We start from the raw sequence: 18,875 nt of genomic DNA, 5'->3' as shown, positions 1-18,875 counted from the left end.
ATCTCTCTTGATGTAATCCAATAGTCCTTGTTCTAGTAGGAGGGATCAAGGAGAAGAGTACATTCTCTTATTTTTAGCTACCTTCTACAGATATGACAAACGTTGTTAGTGCTTGCCCTTTTTCTTCCATACTCACAGTTCATGTTTACCAAACATCTAATTTATTTTGGCTCCCTCCATCACAAACCCTGTCTTGTTGCTTTGCATTCATATTGCTTCTGGATTAACAGCAAAGCAAGTAAATTTGGGGGGTTTTTTGACATTGCTGTCTCCAGGATGGACATAGGGCTTCCAGAGCTGATTAGAGGAGGAAGAAATACTTCCTAAATCTTTTGCTTTGCACTTTCAGTGTGGTGGGGACATATTTTATAACACATTGTTAGAAGGGATCTGTGTTCATCTTGTCTGCTACTGAAGGATTTTTCTGAAAACCAAGCAAATAAACAAAGACAACAATCAAAATGAAATAAACAATAAAAGCTCCCCAAAAGCAGTACTGGGGCTGTTGTTCATAATTCTGTTTTAATAGATCAGATTAAACCTACTGAGTGTGGATGCCTGCAATTGTCTTTACTGAAAAACATCTAATTTTCTAGACTGTTTCTTCAATGCATTAAAATTGTTTTGATTCAGGTCTCTCAGTGTGTTTTCATTGCTTCCAGTTTGATATTGCATGCTAAGCTACTGGGAATGTTCTCCGTTAGCAAAGTTTTTTACCAGTACTAGTCTGCACCACACCACTGTGGTGCCAGTTAGTTGTGTCCCTTCTGCATCAGAGCACATACTTAGCTCTCTAAGTTACAGAATTGTTATTTTGTCTATTCTAGTAGGCAGCAATTAAATAAAGGACAGTACAGGTAGTACATCACTAACACCAAGGGGTGTGTGAAACCAAAATGAGCTATGCTGGAAAGTACCCAAATCCAGGCATATCTCAGCAAAGCAACTAAGATTTCTTTTGGGGAAAGCTACTACTCAGTAGGCTTAATATGATCAAATACTGTGCTGCAAAGGCAGGACAACTTCTGTCCTTTGTCTCCGTCTCATGTCCCCTTCCTGCCATCTTCTTCACTGCCTCAGTGCTGGATCTTGCTGTCCTCCACCCTGCTAAGTACTTAACAACCACATGATACTGCCATATCCAAACATCATGTATAAATTATTCAAACTACAATATCATTGTGTATTTTTTCTCTCTTTGGTTTGAAACTACTGAAAAAGCACAAGTTCTTTGGTGCAAGAACTAGGTTACCAGATTTGGGTATATATCTTGCTTGTAGTCTTTCCAAAAATACTACTGATATGAAGAATGAAAATCTTATTAGTGTTTGTTTAGGTCTCAGATATGGAATGTTGTATATTTAGTTACTGTTATTAGTATGTATCATTATTATGCAGTAATGGATAATAATGTGTATGTGTATTAATAATTAACCTTCATGTTTTTAGTGTTAGTGTTGGGAAAAATCAAGTGAAGTATCAATTTAATTTTTAATTAGTTTTTTTGCCAGCTATAAAGGACAGACAATTATTTTCATTTCAGTTTTATTTGTACAAGATGTTAAAACTTTAGCTTGGCTAGCCAATCAGCATAAGTATTGTGTGTTACTATGACTGTTTATTCATCTGAAGTGGTGTGTATAAATTTTAACTGCCAATTGTGCTGGTCATTTACATTACTTCTTTTATTGCACTGTTCTTCTGTTGTACAGTACAGTCTTAATGACCTTTCTATTCACTTTATGAGTTCAGTGTTAGCAGACTGCAGGAGACAACACACGGCGTTTCAATACATGGGAGTACTGTATTTTGTAACCCCACAAAATACAAAGAATAAGGTCAGGTTTAGTTCATTACCGTTAGTCATCACCAGCACAATCTGTCTCTCTGTGTCATCACAGCATTGGGATGTAAACAAGGCAACACAAAAGGTTACACAATTTTTTTTGTTTTCATTTGTTTCCATCTCCTCTCTCTGCCCACAGATGCTAACACAGGGACACCAGCAATATCAACGACGACAACGGTGGAAATCCGGAAGAGCAGTGTTATGACAACTGAGATCACCTCTAAAGTGGAGAAAATCCCCACAACAGCCACTAGCAGCAGCACTTGCCCTTCCGTTGAGACTGAGGAAGAAAAAGCAAAAAGACTGCTGTACTGTTCACTATGCAAAGTCGCTGTCAACTCTGCCTCACAGCTGGAGGCGCACAACAGTGGTGAGATGGAGCAGTGCTTGCTTGCTTCCTTTTTTTTTCTTCTGTCTCAAGAGCGCTGCAATTATCTTCCCCTGAATAGATTAGATCTCTTACAGCAGGGGACAAAGAGGTGGCAGAAAACTGGCAATTACATGGAATTCATTAACTATTAAAGTATAAAAATGACAGGGAAAGAGGCTTTCAGAAAAGGGAAAGAAGGGAATTTATTGGAGGCAAGTTGCACACTTTCTTACACTTTAGCTTTTGCAGCTTCAAAACCTTATCGAGCTAAATGACAGCTCTGCTTCATTATCTTTGGTGTTCACAGTTGGCATAGTTTTGCTTGTGCCAGCTAGCAAACTGAGTATGAATGCCATTAGGTTTGTTTGAAATCTAACAAATTAAGGCTGAAAGAGGGAGCATCAGTCAGTCAGAGTTCAATGATGGGAGTTAGAGTTCTTAGCTCCATATTGTCTGCTAATAAATAACTTGCTAAAATTATGTCTTTTCTCTTTGTTTTCATCAACTGATATCAGCTGCTGCATGAGAGTTAAATGATAATTGCCTACCTCCATCTTTCTTAAACTTTTTCTTGTCATTAGAGCTAGTAGCATCAGTAATTTCCAGTAGTAGAGAGCCACTATTCACAGTCACTCATGTTATTGATTGGCTCTGTGGTGGGTGGGGTTAAAAGATCTGGGGATTTGATATGGTGGCAATGACCTATAGCTATCCTACAGAAAGTTCCTGATTTTGAATGTGAGGGACTACCTGTTACCAAGGGTAAGTAGAGTTAAGAGACAGAAAGAGAACCTTAAGTTTGAAATGCAGAGACAGTGATAATATTCCTGGAGCAAAATGATCAACAGCTTTATGATGCAATGAAAAAATAAATAACTTTGGCATATCTATAGACCTCAAATTAGAATGGAAATTATAACTGGTTGGCATTCATGAGAAAAAAAATTCCATCAGTTTTGCATGCTGTTTACTATATGCCAGAGCTTCAACTGGTGAAAGTTCAACTTCATAAAGGTGTGACCTTTTAAACTATTTAACTTCATATGAAGGTTAGACTAAATATTCTGATTGGGCTGAGAGCCAAAACACTATTCTGAATATTTAAACACAACCCCCCAAGTTTTTGCTGCCTGTGCTGATAAACTGTGTGTGTGCTCACACACACGTGCATGTTTTTACAAGTCTCTGTGTGGATGCATACAGCAATTAGCAGTGGAATGGTGCTTCTGTACACAGTAGTTAGTCCATTATCATCACAGACTACCTTTGTGGGAGTCAACAGTGTAAGAAATTGCTCAGTCTGAATAAAAATGCAACAACAGAACATCAGTGTTCTTTACCCACCCTTTATTAAAAAAAAATAAAGCAAGTGCATTTTTCTCACATCAGTGTTTCTCACATGGTTTGGTTTCCATCCAGGACATTAATGATCCATAGGTTGCTGCCAGGAACCTCTGCCGCTTTCTGGTTTGGAGAGTAATTAGTTAATTACAGATTTAATTGTAAGCTACCTAGACGTACTGTTTATCAATCTGTTCAGGAGGACTACAAATCAAAGGCAACTACATCTTTAATAGCTAAATTACTTTTCTTTTGCAGCTACAATTCAGGTCTTATTAGCAGCAGGAGTTAATGAGAAAAGTCACACCCATTTAACTTCACATCAGGGTATCTGGTTGTGCCACTACTTTCTGGTGTGGCTGCTTTGTGCATTACCTATAGGTATGTAATTTAGTAACTAAATATCAGGTGTGAAAGTGTTACATTAGTATGGCTCTGATACAGACCAACACAGTCCTATTCCAAAGATAGCACATCACACCAAGCTGAGGCTCATATGATTTTATTTTTAAAAGAAAATAAAACAATGAATGCAACCCAATTGCCAAAGTTGTTTCTGTTTCCCATTTCTATTGTCTCCAGGGACTAAGCACAAAACTATGCTGGAAGCTCGGAATGGAAGTGGAACCATAAAAGCCTTTCCCCGGGCAGGCGTAAAAGGCAAAGGACCTGTGAATAAAGGAAACACAGGCCTTCAGAACAAAACATTTCACTGTGAAATATGTGATGTGCATGTAAACTCCGAGACACAACTGAAACAGGTACTCAGCTGGCTTGCAGAGTGAGAATCCTTGGCTGTTCTTTGTTTGCATGGTGGTGAAGTACCAACACAGCACATGTCAACATAACAGTTTGTGTCCAAATGGAACTTACAGATTTGTCCATTGTACTTGGCTGCCATGCTGTATGTTTTGTTTTGATTAGGATTTTCCCTTGCATGGAATATGCTTTCTCAAAAGCTCTCAGTTGTACATCTTTGTTAAAGAGTTAGAGAAGGTGTAAGCTGCAACAGGTTACAACTGTCTTTAGACTGCTAGAATTGTCATGGGCTAATAAATGCTGCCATTTCATGTACTGCATGATATTTGCCTTGACAAAGATGTGAAGGTGGATGCAGCCAGTACTTTTAAAGAACACTAAGTAATGTTCTTAGTTGTTCTTAATGTTCTTAGCAATGGAGAGGATTTCTAATATTTTTTATCAACGTTTCACTCTGAGAAGCATGACCTCCAAATTGCAATTACACTAAGTTATGTTCAGTCATTCTTCAGATGATCATAGCTTTCTGAAAAACACTTAGTTTAATTCCATATGCCTTTTGGAATTAAATACTTGTTAAGGAACTTTACAAGAATGAAGATAAATTCAATAATAGACAATAGCAATACCCATTCTTCTGGTTTCATGAAACAAAAAGTTCTATGTCTTTTTATTGTGATAATTCTCTTGAAAATGAAAATCAAAGTAAAAATACAGTTCTGAAAAAGGTCCCTTACTTCTAATACTACAAGATAATCTGTGTAGAAAGATACTTATAAAACCTCAAGATCCTATGAAAAAGATAATAGATTTTGTGCATTTTTTTCACTGTTACTTAGTTTTATATGTAACCATCTCACAAGGATCTCCAGGCAGCATAGCAATTTAAACAATATTGTGACCTTATTTTCTTCCTCAAATAGGGGATACTTTACTATCTAATATTCTTGAAAACTTTCTATCAGAAGTGGATTGAATTTGATGGGTTCTTTATAGGGTTAGCGAGGAGTTTTTCAAAGGCTTCTATCTTTAAACTGACTCAAGTCCTGCTGAAGTTAGAAAAGGTGGGAAAATTTTTTTAACTGTAGTGGAAGCAGAGTTGAACTTAGGACTGATGAAAATTACAGTCCCAATATGTGGTGCACAAAGGATTGTTCAAATTGCAAGAGACCCTATTCCCTTTCATAATTGAATTAGTCAAAGTAAAGCTGTTGTAGAGCAAAAGCCTTTAGTATTGGAGGAGTGACCTTGTGTAAACAGAACCTGAAGCGATCTGTTGTGGAACCATCACCCTCTGTTTTCTTCCCCCCTGCAATGTATTTTAACAGCACATAAGCAGTAGAAGGCACAAAGACAGAGCTGCTGGGAAGCCACCTAAACCTAAATACAGCCCTTACAACAAACTCCAAAAGGGAACACATCCTCTAGGGGTAAGAAAATCACCTTTTTATTTGACTTTTATTTTAATCCTCATGAATAGGATTTTTAGAAAATGTAAGTGGAAAAATGTTTAGAAGTAGAGTAATGGTGTAAGCTATTGGAGTATCAAGTATATGAAGGAGCCAGTGGAAGCCCAAAAGGGATTTTTTTATATAATTTAAGGGGTGTTTACTGCAACCTGTGGACCCTTGCTTTTGTAGCTACTCTGAATAACCTCAGAAAAGAAGCTTGTTGCAATGGTCATTAGAGAGCAAGAGATGGAAAAAACATCCAGATGTCAAACAGGATTTTTCCAGTTTTCACCAAGGACAATAGTGATGAAATAACTAAATAAAACTCTATAAAATACAAACCATTCATTCTATCCTCATTTAGAGAATTGTGGAGATAACAAGTGAAATTAAAAAAATCTGTCTCCTTTTTCATTTGACTGTTTCAGGATGGGTCTGGTCACATTTTTGACTGCCAGGATAAACTATCTGAAAGACAGCTCCTACTAGCTCTGAAAACTGAGAAAAAGGTTTACTTTTTAATAAAAAAAGCCCTCTAGGATGCTGCCACTAGTTAAGAATCAGCTTATTGTGGATGGGCTAGTGAAACATCTGACATTTATCTTCTCCATCAGTTAAACTGCATGAATGTTTTATCTGCTGCTTTGTAAGGGTTTATAGATGGTTCTGGCAGAGGCAGGATGTTGATTCATTGTCCTCATAGAGATTAGCTCCTTATGCCTTGACCATCTTCTTTGATGTGGGCAGAATATGGAGTTGGGTTTTTTTTCTGCGAAAACCCATTTCTCTTTAAGCTGAGTTAAAGCTCTTTTCTTGGCAACAGAAACTGTGTCCTTATTGGGGCATGAGTGGCATATTCATGCAGGATTCAGTTGTAGAATAAAGCAGTGCAGTAGTCTGGTAGATCTACTAATAGGGAAATAGCCCCATAGGATTTTTCAGTAATCCACTAGAAAGACCAAGGTCTCCAATACAAACTATACTGAAAGGAATAGAAAATATGTATTGGGGTAAGTAGAATACAGAATCAGGAAAGCCTTTCTGATGGGATTATTATTCTTTTAGGAAATTCATTGTTTTCCAGGGAATAAAAACAACTATTACATTGTTGTTGTTGTTGTTGTGCACAGTTCTCTACCAATTTATGTAATGGTGATTTCTGAGAACTCCAACCAAGATTCAAGACAAATAATGGCAGTGTGTCCTTTTTTCAATCCCAATTGCTCACAATATACAGGTCAGGCTAGAGGGCATCAAAGAGGCAAAAGGGATTTAAGAAGGAGAAAACAAGCTAGCAATAAATGAACAGATATGTGTAGTAGACTTGTGGCTTCAATAAGAAGGGAGAGGCCAGTTCTTCATTTAGTCTTTTTGGTTTTGAATATAAAAACTGCCAGAATTGTTGTCACTTGAAGTGCAGAATGGCACAGCAACAAGCCAGAGATATTCTAATTTCACCTTTGATTTAATGCTCTTTCTTTACTTTTTCTTTACTCCCTCTCCCTAGCTGAAACCAGGATGCTCCCCATTAATTTTTCAAGTTATTTGTCCCTTCATTGGAAATGAAACAAATAATGGCTACTTTACTCTTAATGTTGACCTGTGAGTTCATTAGAGGTTTGAAATTAAGGTGCAAGGTACTGTGTATGTTAAATATTACTAGTTTTGTGGCTACCTTGAAATCAGAATCATGTTGATAAATTAACTGAAAAGCTATGTAACTACATTAGAAGTACCAGATTCCTCCAAGAATAGTAAGAAAGCCCTAGCCTTTTAATAGAAACAGAGATCACACATAAGATCTTTGTGCTTCATGACAAAAAATGTATGAGCATCACCAGATTTGTCTACAGAAATTAAAAAAAGAACATGCTACGTTTTTATAGCTTTTCTAGACCAAAAAAATTCTTCTACCATGTTTTCAATATCATTTGTAGTTCTCTGTCTGTTCTAGATTTACATGCTTCAGAGACAGAAGCTTTATAAATTCCCACAGCAATATTTCAGAGTTTAAGAAATCTTGTAATGTTGGGACTTATTTGGTACTTCTTCAGGCCACTGTGCAGCATGAGAGGAAAAGGTTATCAAGCATTTGATGGTCCAAACTTTCTGCAATAAAATAGTTCTTACAAAGAGCATCCTTCACTGGGCACTGTAGACCAAAAAGTACTTCATACTCAGGGTTATTTTTCATCAGGGTTGTTTTGGGTTTGGTTTTTTTTGGTTTTTTTTGTTTGGTTGGTTTTTTTGTTTGTTTTGTTTTGTATTTTTGTTTGTTTGGTTTTGTTTTGTATTTTTGTTTGGTTTTGTTTTGTTTGGGGTTTTTTTTTGGGGGGGTTCTGTTCTAAATAAGGCTGTAAAAACTTTTTTGTTAAAAAATGTAAGGAAGGAGGAAAAAGTCATATGTTCAGCAAGGGAAGAAGACAGCTTGGATCAGTGAGTGTAACACTGATCAAGGAAAAGATCAGATCATTTCTTTTCACAGACACCATGAGGAATTTTATATCTAGTATCTAGTGTATTCTTTGTTAAGAGGATTACAGAATTTGGTTTGATCTGAGTATTTCTCCCAGAGCTTTAAAGGACCTGGAAGCCAGCAGAGTTGCCAATAGGTTTTGGGAAAAGTAAAAATCCTCCATCCAATTGGCTAGTAAAGAACCCACAGACCTCTTGGAATATGGTGATAGTGTAATGATGAAACTCAATGGTGGTTCATGTCAGAGTATTCCTGTCCTTACTTTCTGATTATTCACTCACTAGGGTTCTGTTGAGTTGAAAATGTCAGAGTGATGTTGTGAAAGTTAATTACTTGAAAATCCCTTTCAAGTCAAGGGTGAGAAGTTGTGTTTCCCTGTAAGTAAGAAGTGTCTATACTTGCAATGAGATGAACCACAGCATGGTACATATATTCATATTCTGTATATTCAATACCAGAAGTCCATCAGAGACAATGGGAACTTTTCTTTGTCTGTAAATGAAGTTTCTAATCTTATCTCAGAGTTTTAAAAACAGGACAACAAAGATATTCAGGCTCCTGGCATCTCATTAGAAACTTGAAGTTGCACTGAAAACTTCAGAAATCCGTAGAGACTAATCTGATGTTCATTTGTATGCATGCTAAATGTAAATTCTCTTAAATATTACTGGACCTCTTGTGAGTCAAACTTCAGGGTTTGGGTTTTTTTCCTTTAGGAAAACTCTAAATGAGGAGTTTTCTTATTTGTATTTGGTAGTCCACAAGTTTTATAATCATGTCATGATTTAAAATGGTTTTTTTAAGAAGAAACCTCAGTGAAAGGAACAGAAATACAGTTTGGCAGAATACTACTTTAAAATATCTGCCACATTTTCACAATCCTTATAAGAATGAGCAGTATCTTAGTGGAAAACTGTTGAAGATGTTGAAGACACAGCAAGATTACATAGGGCAGCACCCATTTAAACACATGAAACATGAGAGCTTTTCATAACCCATGAAAGATAAGACTGGTTTATTTGCTTGTTATTAGAAGCAGGAGCTAATGAAGAGGAGCTATATGGAGATCTTAATTTTAAGTAGAACTTGCATCCTAATGATTAAAACAAAAATATCTTCTTAGTCAGACCAGAGAATCGGATGTGTTTTCATTCGGCTCTGGTCTCTATCATAAAGCTGTGCCGTTGGAGGTCTATTAATTGATATCTAATTTTTCCTTATTTCATTGTTGCAAGGTACATGCAGCTTTACTTTGGTGCAGGTTCCCCAGCCCCAGTTTAGATTTGCTTTGATTTCTAATCTCATATTAAATTGCAAGTGTCAGCAATAAGGTGTGAGCATTGAAACTCTTTGTGTCCAACCAAATCTTTGTGCCCTTGTCCAGTGGGCGAGGTTGTATCGCCTGTTACAAGTCTGTAGCTCATAGAGTCAGTAGCCACCACGAGGCCTCTCTTGCTTGATTTTGCACGTATAATCTTAAGTCAAGATCTCTCTCATGTAGCTAATATGAACAAATGATGTCTCTCTGTTTGTTTGTTTTCTCTTGTTCCCCACAGGTAAAATTAGTATTTTCAAAGGAACCTTCAAAGCCGATGGCCCCACGAATCTTACCAAATCCGCTAGCAGCTGCAGCTGCAGCTGCTGCTGTGGCTGTGAATTCCCCTTTCAGTCTTCGCACAGCCCCAGCAGCCACCCTTTTCCAGACTTCAGCACTTCCTCCAGCACTCCTACGACCAGCTCCTGGGCCTATACGGACCACCCACACTCCTGTGCTGTTTGCTCCTTACTGAATTCCAAACAGGAATTTATTGTACTGCAATAATTTTTCAAATCAAAAAAAAAAAAAAAAAAAGAAAATCAAGAACATTGAACTATGCAGTGTTTATTTATAGTTTAAAGTATATATGAAGAGCCAGAACTTTTGATAGAGAACTGAACAAATTCTGAAAGGGGGAATGGGCAGTATTTTCTCCAGATGAGAACATTCCTCTTGAGCATTGATCGTTTTAGAACTGATCTCCAGCATTGACTTGTAGTGATATATAAAACTTATAAAGCCTTTTGACTGTGCATTTTGGCACATATTTCCCTGCAATGTCTTTCCTGCTTTATGAAACAACTTACAAATTTGTCTAAAGGGCATTAACTGGTTCCAATGTATATAAAATACTTTATTCTGTAGATTAAAGAAGAAGGAAAAAAAAAAAGAAACACTGTGAATAGTAGTACCCTTACCAATCCTCCTGCCAAATCAGCAGTTACTGGGTATTTATCTGAACAAAAGTAGATACAATAGATGTCTTGTAAAACAGTAGTATTGTGTCTCTATCTATGCCACTAGGTTTCTAACTGAGTTGCAAAAGATAAAATGAACAAAATTATGTCACTTTGGTAAGTAGTCAAAAATTATTACAATAATGTGGAGCTGTTCCTGGCGGGCAAAGTTTTCCTCACTCAGAGAAGAATGGGCATGAAAATAATCTAGGTTAGGGCAAAGAAAGTGATAAAGAAGATCTAGTGGGGCAAAAATAATTCAGATACTGTACGCAGAATGGGTCAAACATTTATTTAACTGAGAATGTATGTGTACACTGTGTGTTTATTCATAAAGTGTAATACATACAGGATAGATCAATGTTTAAGACATGACAGTGGACAACAAAAAATATGCTCTTGTCATGAACACAGACCTGACACTTCAGTGTTGAGCAGAGGGAAGACACAAATCGGTTACACAGAGTCATAACTGACAAATGAAAAACAGGAGAGAAATCCTGGTCTCATTTAAGTCAGTATAAAGTTCCTCCTGACTGCAGTGTAGCCAGAATTTCATCCCTAGAATGGCACATATTCATTTTCTATCACACCAGTGGGAGTGTCTGTAGATAGAGGTAATATTTTTTGCAATAGGCTTAGTCTTAGAAACAGACTTATTCACTTGTTTTATTTCCTACTGATGTGATACAAAATGTGTTACTATACCTATAAAATGTAAACAGTGACACATGAGATACATATTACGAGATAACTGCACATCATGGGTTTGGAACAAATACAACTTTTAGAATCTGAAGGGACCCTTGAATTCTGCAGCTGACCATTATGTATGGACAGCTTAAAGCCTTATATATTTACTGTGAGGCTTAAAGGGGTTGACTGTGTCCCTTTAAAGTAAGATTTATCAGGGGTATATATAGATATATTGTATATATGCTAGAGTAAGAAAAATAACTTATAAACAGAAAATCTACTATATAAAATAACTATATAACCATTGATTTCACATGTGGGTCATTAAGTGGTAAGTAACAAACAACAGAGAAAAAAATAGACTTCTTGAATCTGATCCTTGCTGCCTGCTTTTTCCCATAGGGAGCTGAAAAGTATCTATTAATATTATGGAGTGTGCTGCTGAGTCACATGCAACCACTCTGATGTGTAGCTAAGTGAAATGCCTACCATGCATTTAGGCAGAATAAAATTTAAAAGCATAATTTAAGTTTAGATGGAGAAATTATTTGAAAGATTTTATTAAAAGGCAGTAATGCAAAATATTGACCATGTGGTTGCTATATAATGCTGCCTGTGGTTAATGCAGACAGGTGGGAGATATAGAGGATGAGAATATACAGCACTTTTGACTTGCAATTCATCAGTGAGCCTTCCATATACATTCGTATTTGCCATTTTTTAAACCTCTCCGCATTTAGATTTTATAAAAAATATATAAAGAGAGAGAAAGAAGAGGTTCCATGGATATCTGTGTCCAAAGAATTCCAAAGAGATGCATTTATTTATCTAGAAGTATTAAAATAAGTTCTATATTATGTATTTGTATTTCATCCAATTACTTTGCAAACGTTTGTGCCTTGAAATGAAATGAGCTTTTGTTTATATTTAATTCACACCTATGTAGCCATGAAAAAGACATGATGGTGATTCCAGGGCTGATTACCAGCTGGATTGCTTTGGCCTAACTTTCAAAACAACAGTATGAATAAGTTCCTGAAGCCAAGCTTAGACATCTAAATAACTAGGGGCTGACATTTAAAAGGGCTCTCTACTCTACAGCTCCCAGTAAAGAGGCAGTAAATAAGCCAGCCTTCAAAACCTGCTCGTCATACTCAATTTAGAAAATGTTTCATTTTATTTGGGTACATGAGATAGTAAGATTTAGTGCACTTGGTCTTTTAAGCCTGCTTTCAAACTTCCATCTGTTTGCAGAAGCTGTAGTGCCATTGCCAGCTGCGTTCAGATTCCTCCTTGAAAAGGGCAGCAGCTTTCAAGCTGTGCTCCGTGAACCACCATTTGTCTCCAGAGCCTTTTGTAAGAGCCTGTGTAAGATCTTGCTAAAGGAACAGAGGAAGGTAGAAGACCTGTGCAGGCTGTCTTTTCCCCATGAGGAAGCATGCAGATGGGAAAATGGGAGATAGGCAAATATCCTGAAGGTTCTTATGCACAGCCTTCTGGCGCATGGACACCTGTTGTACATCCTGCCATGTTGTTGTGATGCCATCAAAATCAACAGGCTGATCCTTGCCAAAATGTGGCCTGTGGCATGTATGGAGGCACAGTACTAAGGGCAGAGTTCATACAAATTTTGCTAGAAATAAAGGAGTGTCATTCCAACTACTTACATCAGCTAATTTGCAATGACACCTTCAGTTTTCTTGGACCTCTTTTGTCACAGTGCTCTATGGAACAAGTTTTTGTTCACACAAGTCTCTTTTAAAGTTCAGCTGTAAACAACAAACTCAATTCTTTTTATGTCTCTTACTCACTACCTAATAAAGGATAAAGCCTAAATGTTAGAATGTATAGTGGATTTTCTGTGCCTTGCTGCTCCAACCCCCTCTCGGTCAGTAACAAGCCAAGGTACCCAGGACATCAGCACAACAGTTCTATTATCTGTCAAGGAAAATCCTGCCACAGCAATCTGATGGGGCAAAGAGAGCTTCTGTTCAAGGGTATGTCCACAGCAGATGACAGAGGAGGTAGCAAACAGAAGACACTTTACACCTACTTGTCAATACGTCCAGTGTGGAGAGCACTATAAAAGAAAGAAATGCCATCAATTTCGTATTACCGTAGCACACCAGGGCCAAGAGGAAGCCTAAAGCACAAGGAAGCAGATCATTTCATCGAAGACACAGTCACTCACTGGAATAACAGTGTGAAATCAGCCTGCGGGGAAGTGGCTGAGTAATGAACTTCGAAAAACAATCAGGTTCAGGGATGTTTTCTTAAGTTCTATTTAAAGTGTTAAAGAATGACTATTCTGTTCTGACCCAAAGAGGTGGTATTTTTGTGGGAGGGATATATATATATATTTATATTTTTACGCTATCTGCATTTTTCCAAATATCTATAGCTTCAAACCTTTGTTCTGAAGGATCATCATTGCTCTGAACCATGAAATTAGTTACCTTCTTGAAAACTGCTGTAAAAGCTGATGTGAGAGGTCAGTAAGCAAATGGTATAAATATGATGATCTAAAATGGAAAAAAAAGTACTGGCCATGTCAAGGAATATTGTATTTGAAATATACATCTTTATTTTAAGATAAATTATATAAAATTAAGAATAGCTGAATAAAGTTAATATAACTAGAAGAATACATCTGTCATTTCAGTACTGAAATATTACAATTGGCTCTATATTTTGAAAGTTTAAAAGACTTTCTAGATGTCAAATCAATGCAAGGATGCTGTTGGTAAATTTAATGTCTCACTTCGTTATCTTCCATTTACATCATAACTGAATGGACCTGCCTTAAGTCCACTTCTATTTAAATTGCCAAAGATACAGTAGAGTACTGGCCCCATATTCCCTGAAAATGAAATCATGCTGCTTAGGAGCCCCTGTTTCTGTCTTTTACTCCCAGTAAACACTTTGTTTTTAGAGTCTTTTCAAAGCATCCTGGGGAATCTCTAACTCGGTATCTTTTTTTAGCAAAATTAAACGTCATTTTATGAACATTAGACCAACACTGAAGAGCAAGATCTAAAAAGGTTTTCACAATTGTAACATTCTTTTGGGTAAATATGAAGCACAAATTGGTTGCACAAATCTTTTTGAAAGCAGGTAAAGTCAGAACCTAGACCATTTTATTATAAGGGTCCTGGTTTCGGGGTTAACTCACAACAATCAGAAATCTGTTCTTTTTACTACCAGGTGTCTGAATTTTAATTTCTAAAATGAACTTCAGTACAGGTCAAGACTCTAAGCTCCCAAAGCTCCCATGAAAATAAGAGTGGGCTTCCTGTTTATCAAGATGCATGTGAGAATGTGAGCCTATGCTATGTAAAATATTAAGTATTTTTTTGACATCACATCTTCTCCTGTTCTCACTGTTTAAGTGCCATTCCTTCAGTGCCAATGAATCATACAGAAGCTTCTGTGCTGGAATTCAGTATGTGACAAAGAGAAACAGTAATACTGATAAATCCTATCTTAAACTAGTTGAAATCTCAAACATACAGTGAAGGGTTTAGCCAAGGCCAAGAGCTTTGTGTCCTCTCGCTTCTACAGGTTTATTAAAATTCAGGACCATTTAGGAGTAAATGTAACTATCTGGAGGATGGTTATTACATAGCCTGACCTGAAATGTCAGCAGCTGAAAGAGTCTGTGCTCCAGACCAAAATTAGGAATACTATGAAAACCATAATGTTCTTAACTTTGGGACTTCTGATAGCAGCTGCAACAATCTTTGATTTCAATAGAGGCAATTTTTTGCTCCTATTGGACGAAGTCTTTTGCAGTCATGCTGTGTACTGCAATTAGGTGTCATTCAACTCTGATTCAGTATTGATACTTTGATAAAGAAACTTGGCCGAGTGTGAAACGTGATTAGTGGCTGCCTGGTTCATGTGGTCAGCTTCATGCTGGGACGATGCTTGGGTGGTGAAATAAAAAGAATTGAAAGAGTCATTGTAAAGAAAGAAATTGGTGGACTAAATTGACCCTTTTTCCTTGTGCAATGTTCTTAAATGAAACTTCTGAAGTATGAACAAGCTGGGACATTGAAGAGTTCCTGGATAAAAAAGTAGGGACCTTGAAGATCATGAGATCTTAACTTTAAAATAATTTTGATGAGAAGACATTCTTTGGATTAGATACCACAGTGGCATTGTAGCAGTGGTCTTCACACTTGGCACACGGTCCATACACTGACATTTTTACTGTTCGCAGCAGAAATCAAGGATTTGACACCCATGATTTGAAACAAGTATAGTTAATAATATTAATTGCATAGGTACTGGACACTCGATTGAAGGACACAATAATTTTCTTTGGGACTCTGTGTATTCATGTGTCTTCAGACCAGCCAAGATATCACTGTATTTTATCAACATCTGCGTCTTCAGAAAGGATGTCCATTCTTTGTTTTTATTGCTGTTCAATTTTTCTTCTATGTTTCTTTTTCATTGTCTAGTCTCTCATATGAATTAACAGAATCCATAAAATTAAATATACATTTAAGAAGTATGTAATCATCAATGCCCCTGTTGGACCATTTGATCAGAGTCAATAAATTGAATAAAGAATTTAAACCAGCAGAGCCACAGTAATAGTAAAATATTGTGAAGAGAGAATGTGTATACTACAGTGCTTTTTACCTAATCTAGAGTTTTATGACACAGACAGCTTTTTAGCCTTTCATACTTTCCTGAAATATTCATCTTTTGGGATTCTTCAGTGGTTTAATCAAATTTAAATGTTATTTCTTATGTTGAGTAAAAACATCTGTGTATTCTGAGTGCAAAGGCAATATAAAAAGGGATAAAACCCACAAACCATTTTCTCACTACAAATGCCTGCAGCATTTGTTAACAATGTCAGCCCTTTCTCTACTCGTGGCTCTTTGCTGGCATTTACCATGGGAACTGTTTTCATTGACACATGTGTCAGGGGAAGACTGTCAGTTCAAAACACAATCTGTCAAGTGCAGACATTCGTTTGGGGCACAACAAAGTGGGAGATGAGAGACTATAGGCAAAGTTATGCCCGTTAGAAATCCCTCAAAACCACCTCGAGGCTCAGTGGGGACAGGCAGAGGTTCTTAACGTGGACATTCTGTTGTATTTATAACACAGAGAACGTAAATTTGGAAAAAGTCTTGATTTGAATATTTTAACTAGTGCTTCAGTGTGGGGGATGATCCCCCCCTCTACCCACCCAAAAGTATAATCTTTCCTTCAGACGTATTTTCAATGTGCGCTTGCCCTGATATTATTGCCAGTCAAACTGCTGCCTGAATCTGATTTGTGCATTGGAATAAAACTATTCATGTCAGTTTTGGTACCCAGAAGGAGAACCCAGGAATTAAAAATGAGAATGTAATGAGCCTCAAGTTGGGTCACTATTTTTTTTTTCTTCTTCCTGCCGTTGCTCAAGTCCTACCAGTTTGCTGAAATCTAGGTGTCAATCAAAGAGAAAATGCCTGTTTCTTTCTTCTTCTACTGCTTTTTGTAGTTTTGGAAAGGAGATGGAAACAGTTGTAGCTCTTTATCCAATGACACACACTAAAGCTACCATGTAGTCAATCAAATGCCTGCAAATGTGTTGCCTCTCTGCATACACACAGATTTACTTCCCTCCAATCCTTCTGCTAAACCACATTTTGTGACTCCCTCAGCAGCATGGGACACTGCAAGGAGCATTTAAGAGGAAAAGAAAAACCAAAACACCCACTTATGGTCTGTATAATGTAGGTATATAATACAGTACCCATTTATCCCCTTCAGTGGCATAATCAAACCATGTGGCTGGAGTCCTGCATTATGCCCCTCATTACAGTATTTGATGCTTTAAATGGTGGGCACCAAAGCCAATTTTGTTGGCTGTGCTATAATTAAGCCTTCTCCCTAACTGTGTAAGGCTCTCTGTTCTCCACTGGGGAATTTTTCACGGCAAGTGAATACTTGGAATAAAATCTAGATATTTTTTCACCTCCTTATGCAGCTTTGAAAAGCAGTAGGGGAAAAAAAAAGTAAATTAGCCTTTCATGTTTTATTGATACCTATGTTCCATCTGACTGTCAGGAACTTCATGGTGGCAGTAAATACTTCAGCAACTCTTCAGTTCTGCTCTTTGAGACAGGATGCAATGGATCACTATCCCATGCAATAGATATTTAATCCACAGCAGTATGCAAATCATCTGGTCTATGCCCCCAACTCATTAAACTCTTTAAATCTGGAGAAAAAAGCCTCCAAACCCACCAGGAGCCAGTGAAAGCACTGGAGATAACGAGCACACACCTTACATGATGTGGTGTCAAAGAACTTTCAGGAGAACATCCGGTTAGTCCTGCAGCAAGTGCAAGAGAGGGTAATAGTTCTGGAAATTAAATGTAGGGAAGTTCTTTCTGAACCCAAGTGTGAGAACAAGTTTAACTCTGCCAAATACACTGCAGCTGTGGAGAACTGGAGAAGTCTTGGTATCCTTGAGCAAAGTTCTACCAGCTATGGACAATCTCCAACATTGCAATAAAAGATTTCAAACCTGAGACCAAGTAATTTAGCAGGATAATGAAATACTCTTCCTAGTCATTACAGATAACCAGCATAACTCCTTCATTTAGTAATTCAAGGCACAGTTAAATTCCTGGGTACTAATTTACTGTCAGTAGTACCATTGAGTACTGACACTTCTACGAAAACTGGCCCTGATCCATTCGCACTTCAAAAACACTGTAAATTTAGATGACATTTTTATAAATCCAAGAGTAAAATTTCATGGTCTGGTAGTTTGTAATAGGAGTTTTGACTGATAAATAGTCAATAAGCTATCTCTAATTAAAAAAGGGTGGAGGGACATGTCTGGGGCAATTATACCTTACTATTTAAAACCCCTGATAGCTGCCTGAGGGCTTTTTAAAGGTCAGAGTTATCAACCACATGGAAAAGGCAATGGGCTGGAAAACAACTGAGTCTTCTCAAAGATAGGTTAGGTGAAACAAAATTATCAAAACTTTAATAATTTCTTCATTAGGTAAGTGTAGATTAATTGCTTCAGGTTCACTTAGGTATTTGAGACTGTGGTCCATAAAAATTATTAAATTTGTATTATAACAATTCAAGCAATTTTTAAAGAAACTAACTGAAGTCTGCATGGGTTATAGTGTAAGGAGAATTGTTAGGCTGGGGAGAGGAAGAAGGCTTTTCCTCTGGAGCAGTTTTAAGTTGCATCTGGCTTCACTGGTGATTTTGCACACAGAAAAAAAGCATGTGCTCTCGAAATTCTTTGATAATGCATATAGGAGCTATCATCAATAGAGAAAGGAACATGATATTTTCCAGAAAGAATAGAATAATCTTAAGAACAGATATAATAGAAAGGAGCTGTATTTAGAATCTAATAACTACTAGCTCTAAGAACTCAGTAGCTGTAAACAACTGAAGAGCACGATGCACAGGTATTACCATTTGTGGCAATGAGTTAAAAATTTGATACAGCTGTTGAAAATAAAATCAAAAATGTTAATTGAGGTATATTCTGCATTATGCCACCACAGAATAAAAACTTTGTATTTTGACAACTTCACTGATTCATAATAAAGAGTAATTTAATCTTTTCAGAAAAGACATGAGGGATGAGAAAATAATACAATAAAATCTGTATGG

At 37.0% G+C, this 18,875-nt stretch overlaps 1 protein-coding gene across 1 annotated transcript in view; it reads left to right on the top strand.

The window, feature by feature from the left end:
• Positions 1–10,036, top strand: part of ZNF385D (zinc finger protein 385D) — a gene marked incomplete at both ends in the record, with an annotated part of 414,505 nt that extends 404,469 nt beyond the window's left edge. Inside the window, 4 exons of the mRNA XM_082298863.1 lie at positions 1,986–2,219; positions 4,143–4,321; positions 5,648–5,749; positions 9,803–10,036. Coding sequence (XP_082154989.1) covers positions 1,986–2,219; positions 4,143–4,321; positions 5,648–5,749; positions 9,803–10,036 — 749 coding nt within the window. The remainder of the gene's footprint in view (positions 1–1,985; positions 2,220–4,142; positions 4,322–5,647; positions 5,750–9,802) is intronic.
• Between the last annotated feature and the right edge of the window lie 8,839 nt (positions 10,037–18,875).

Source organism: Coloeus monedula (assembly GCF_965178545.1).
Source record: "Coloeus monedula genome assembly, chromosome: 1".
NCBI lineage: Eukaryota > Metazoa > Chordata > Aves > Passeriformes > Corvidae > Coloeus > Coloeus monedula.
Note: the sequence above shows the minus strand (reverse complement) of the source record. Positions and strands in the feature narration are given on the sequence as shown.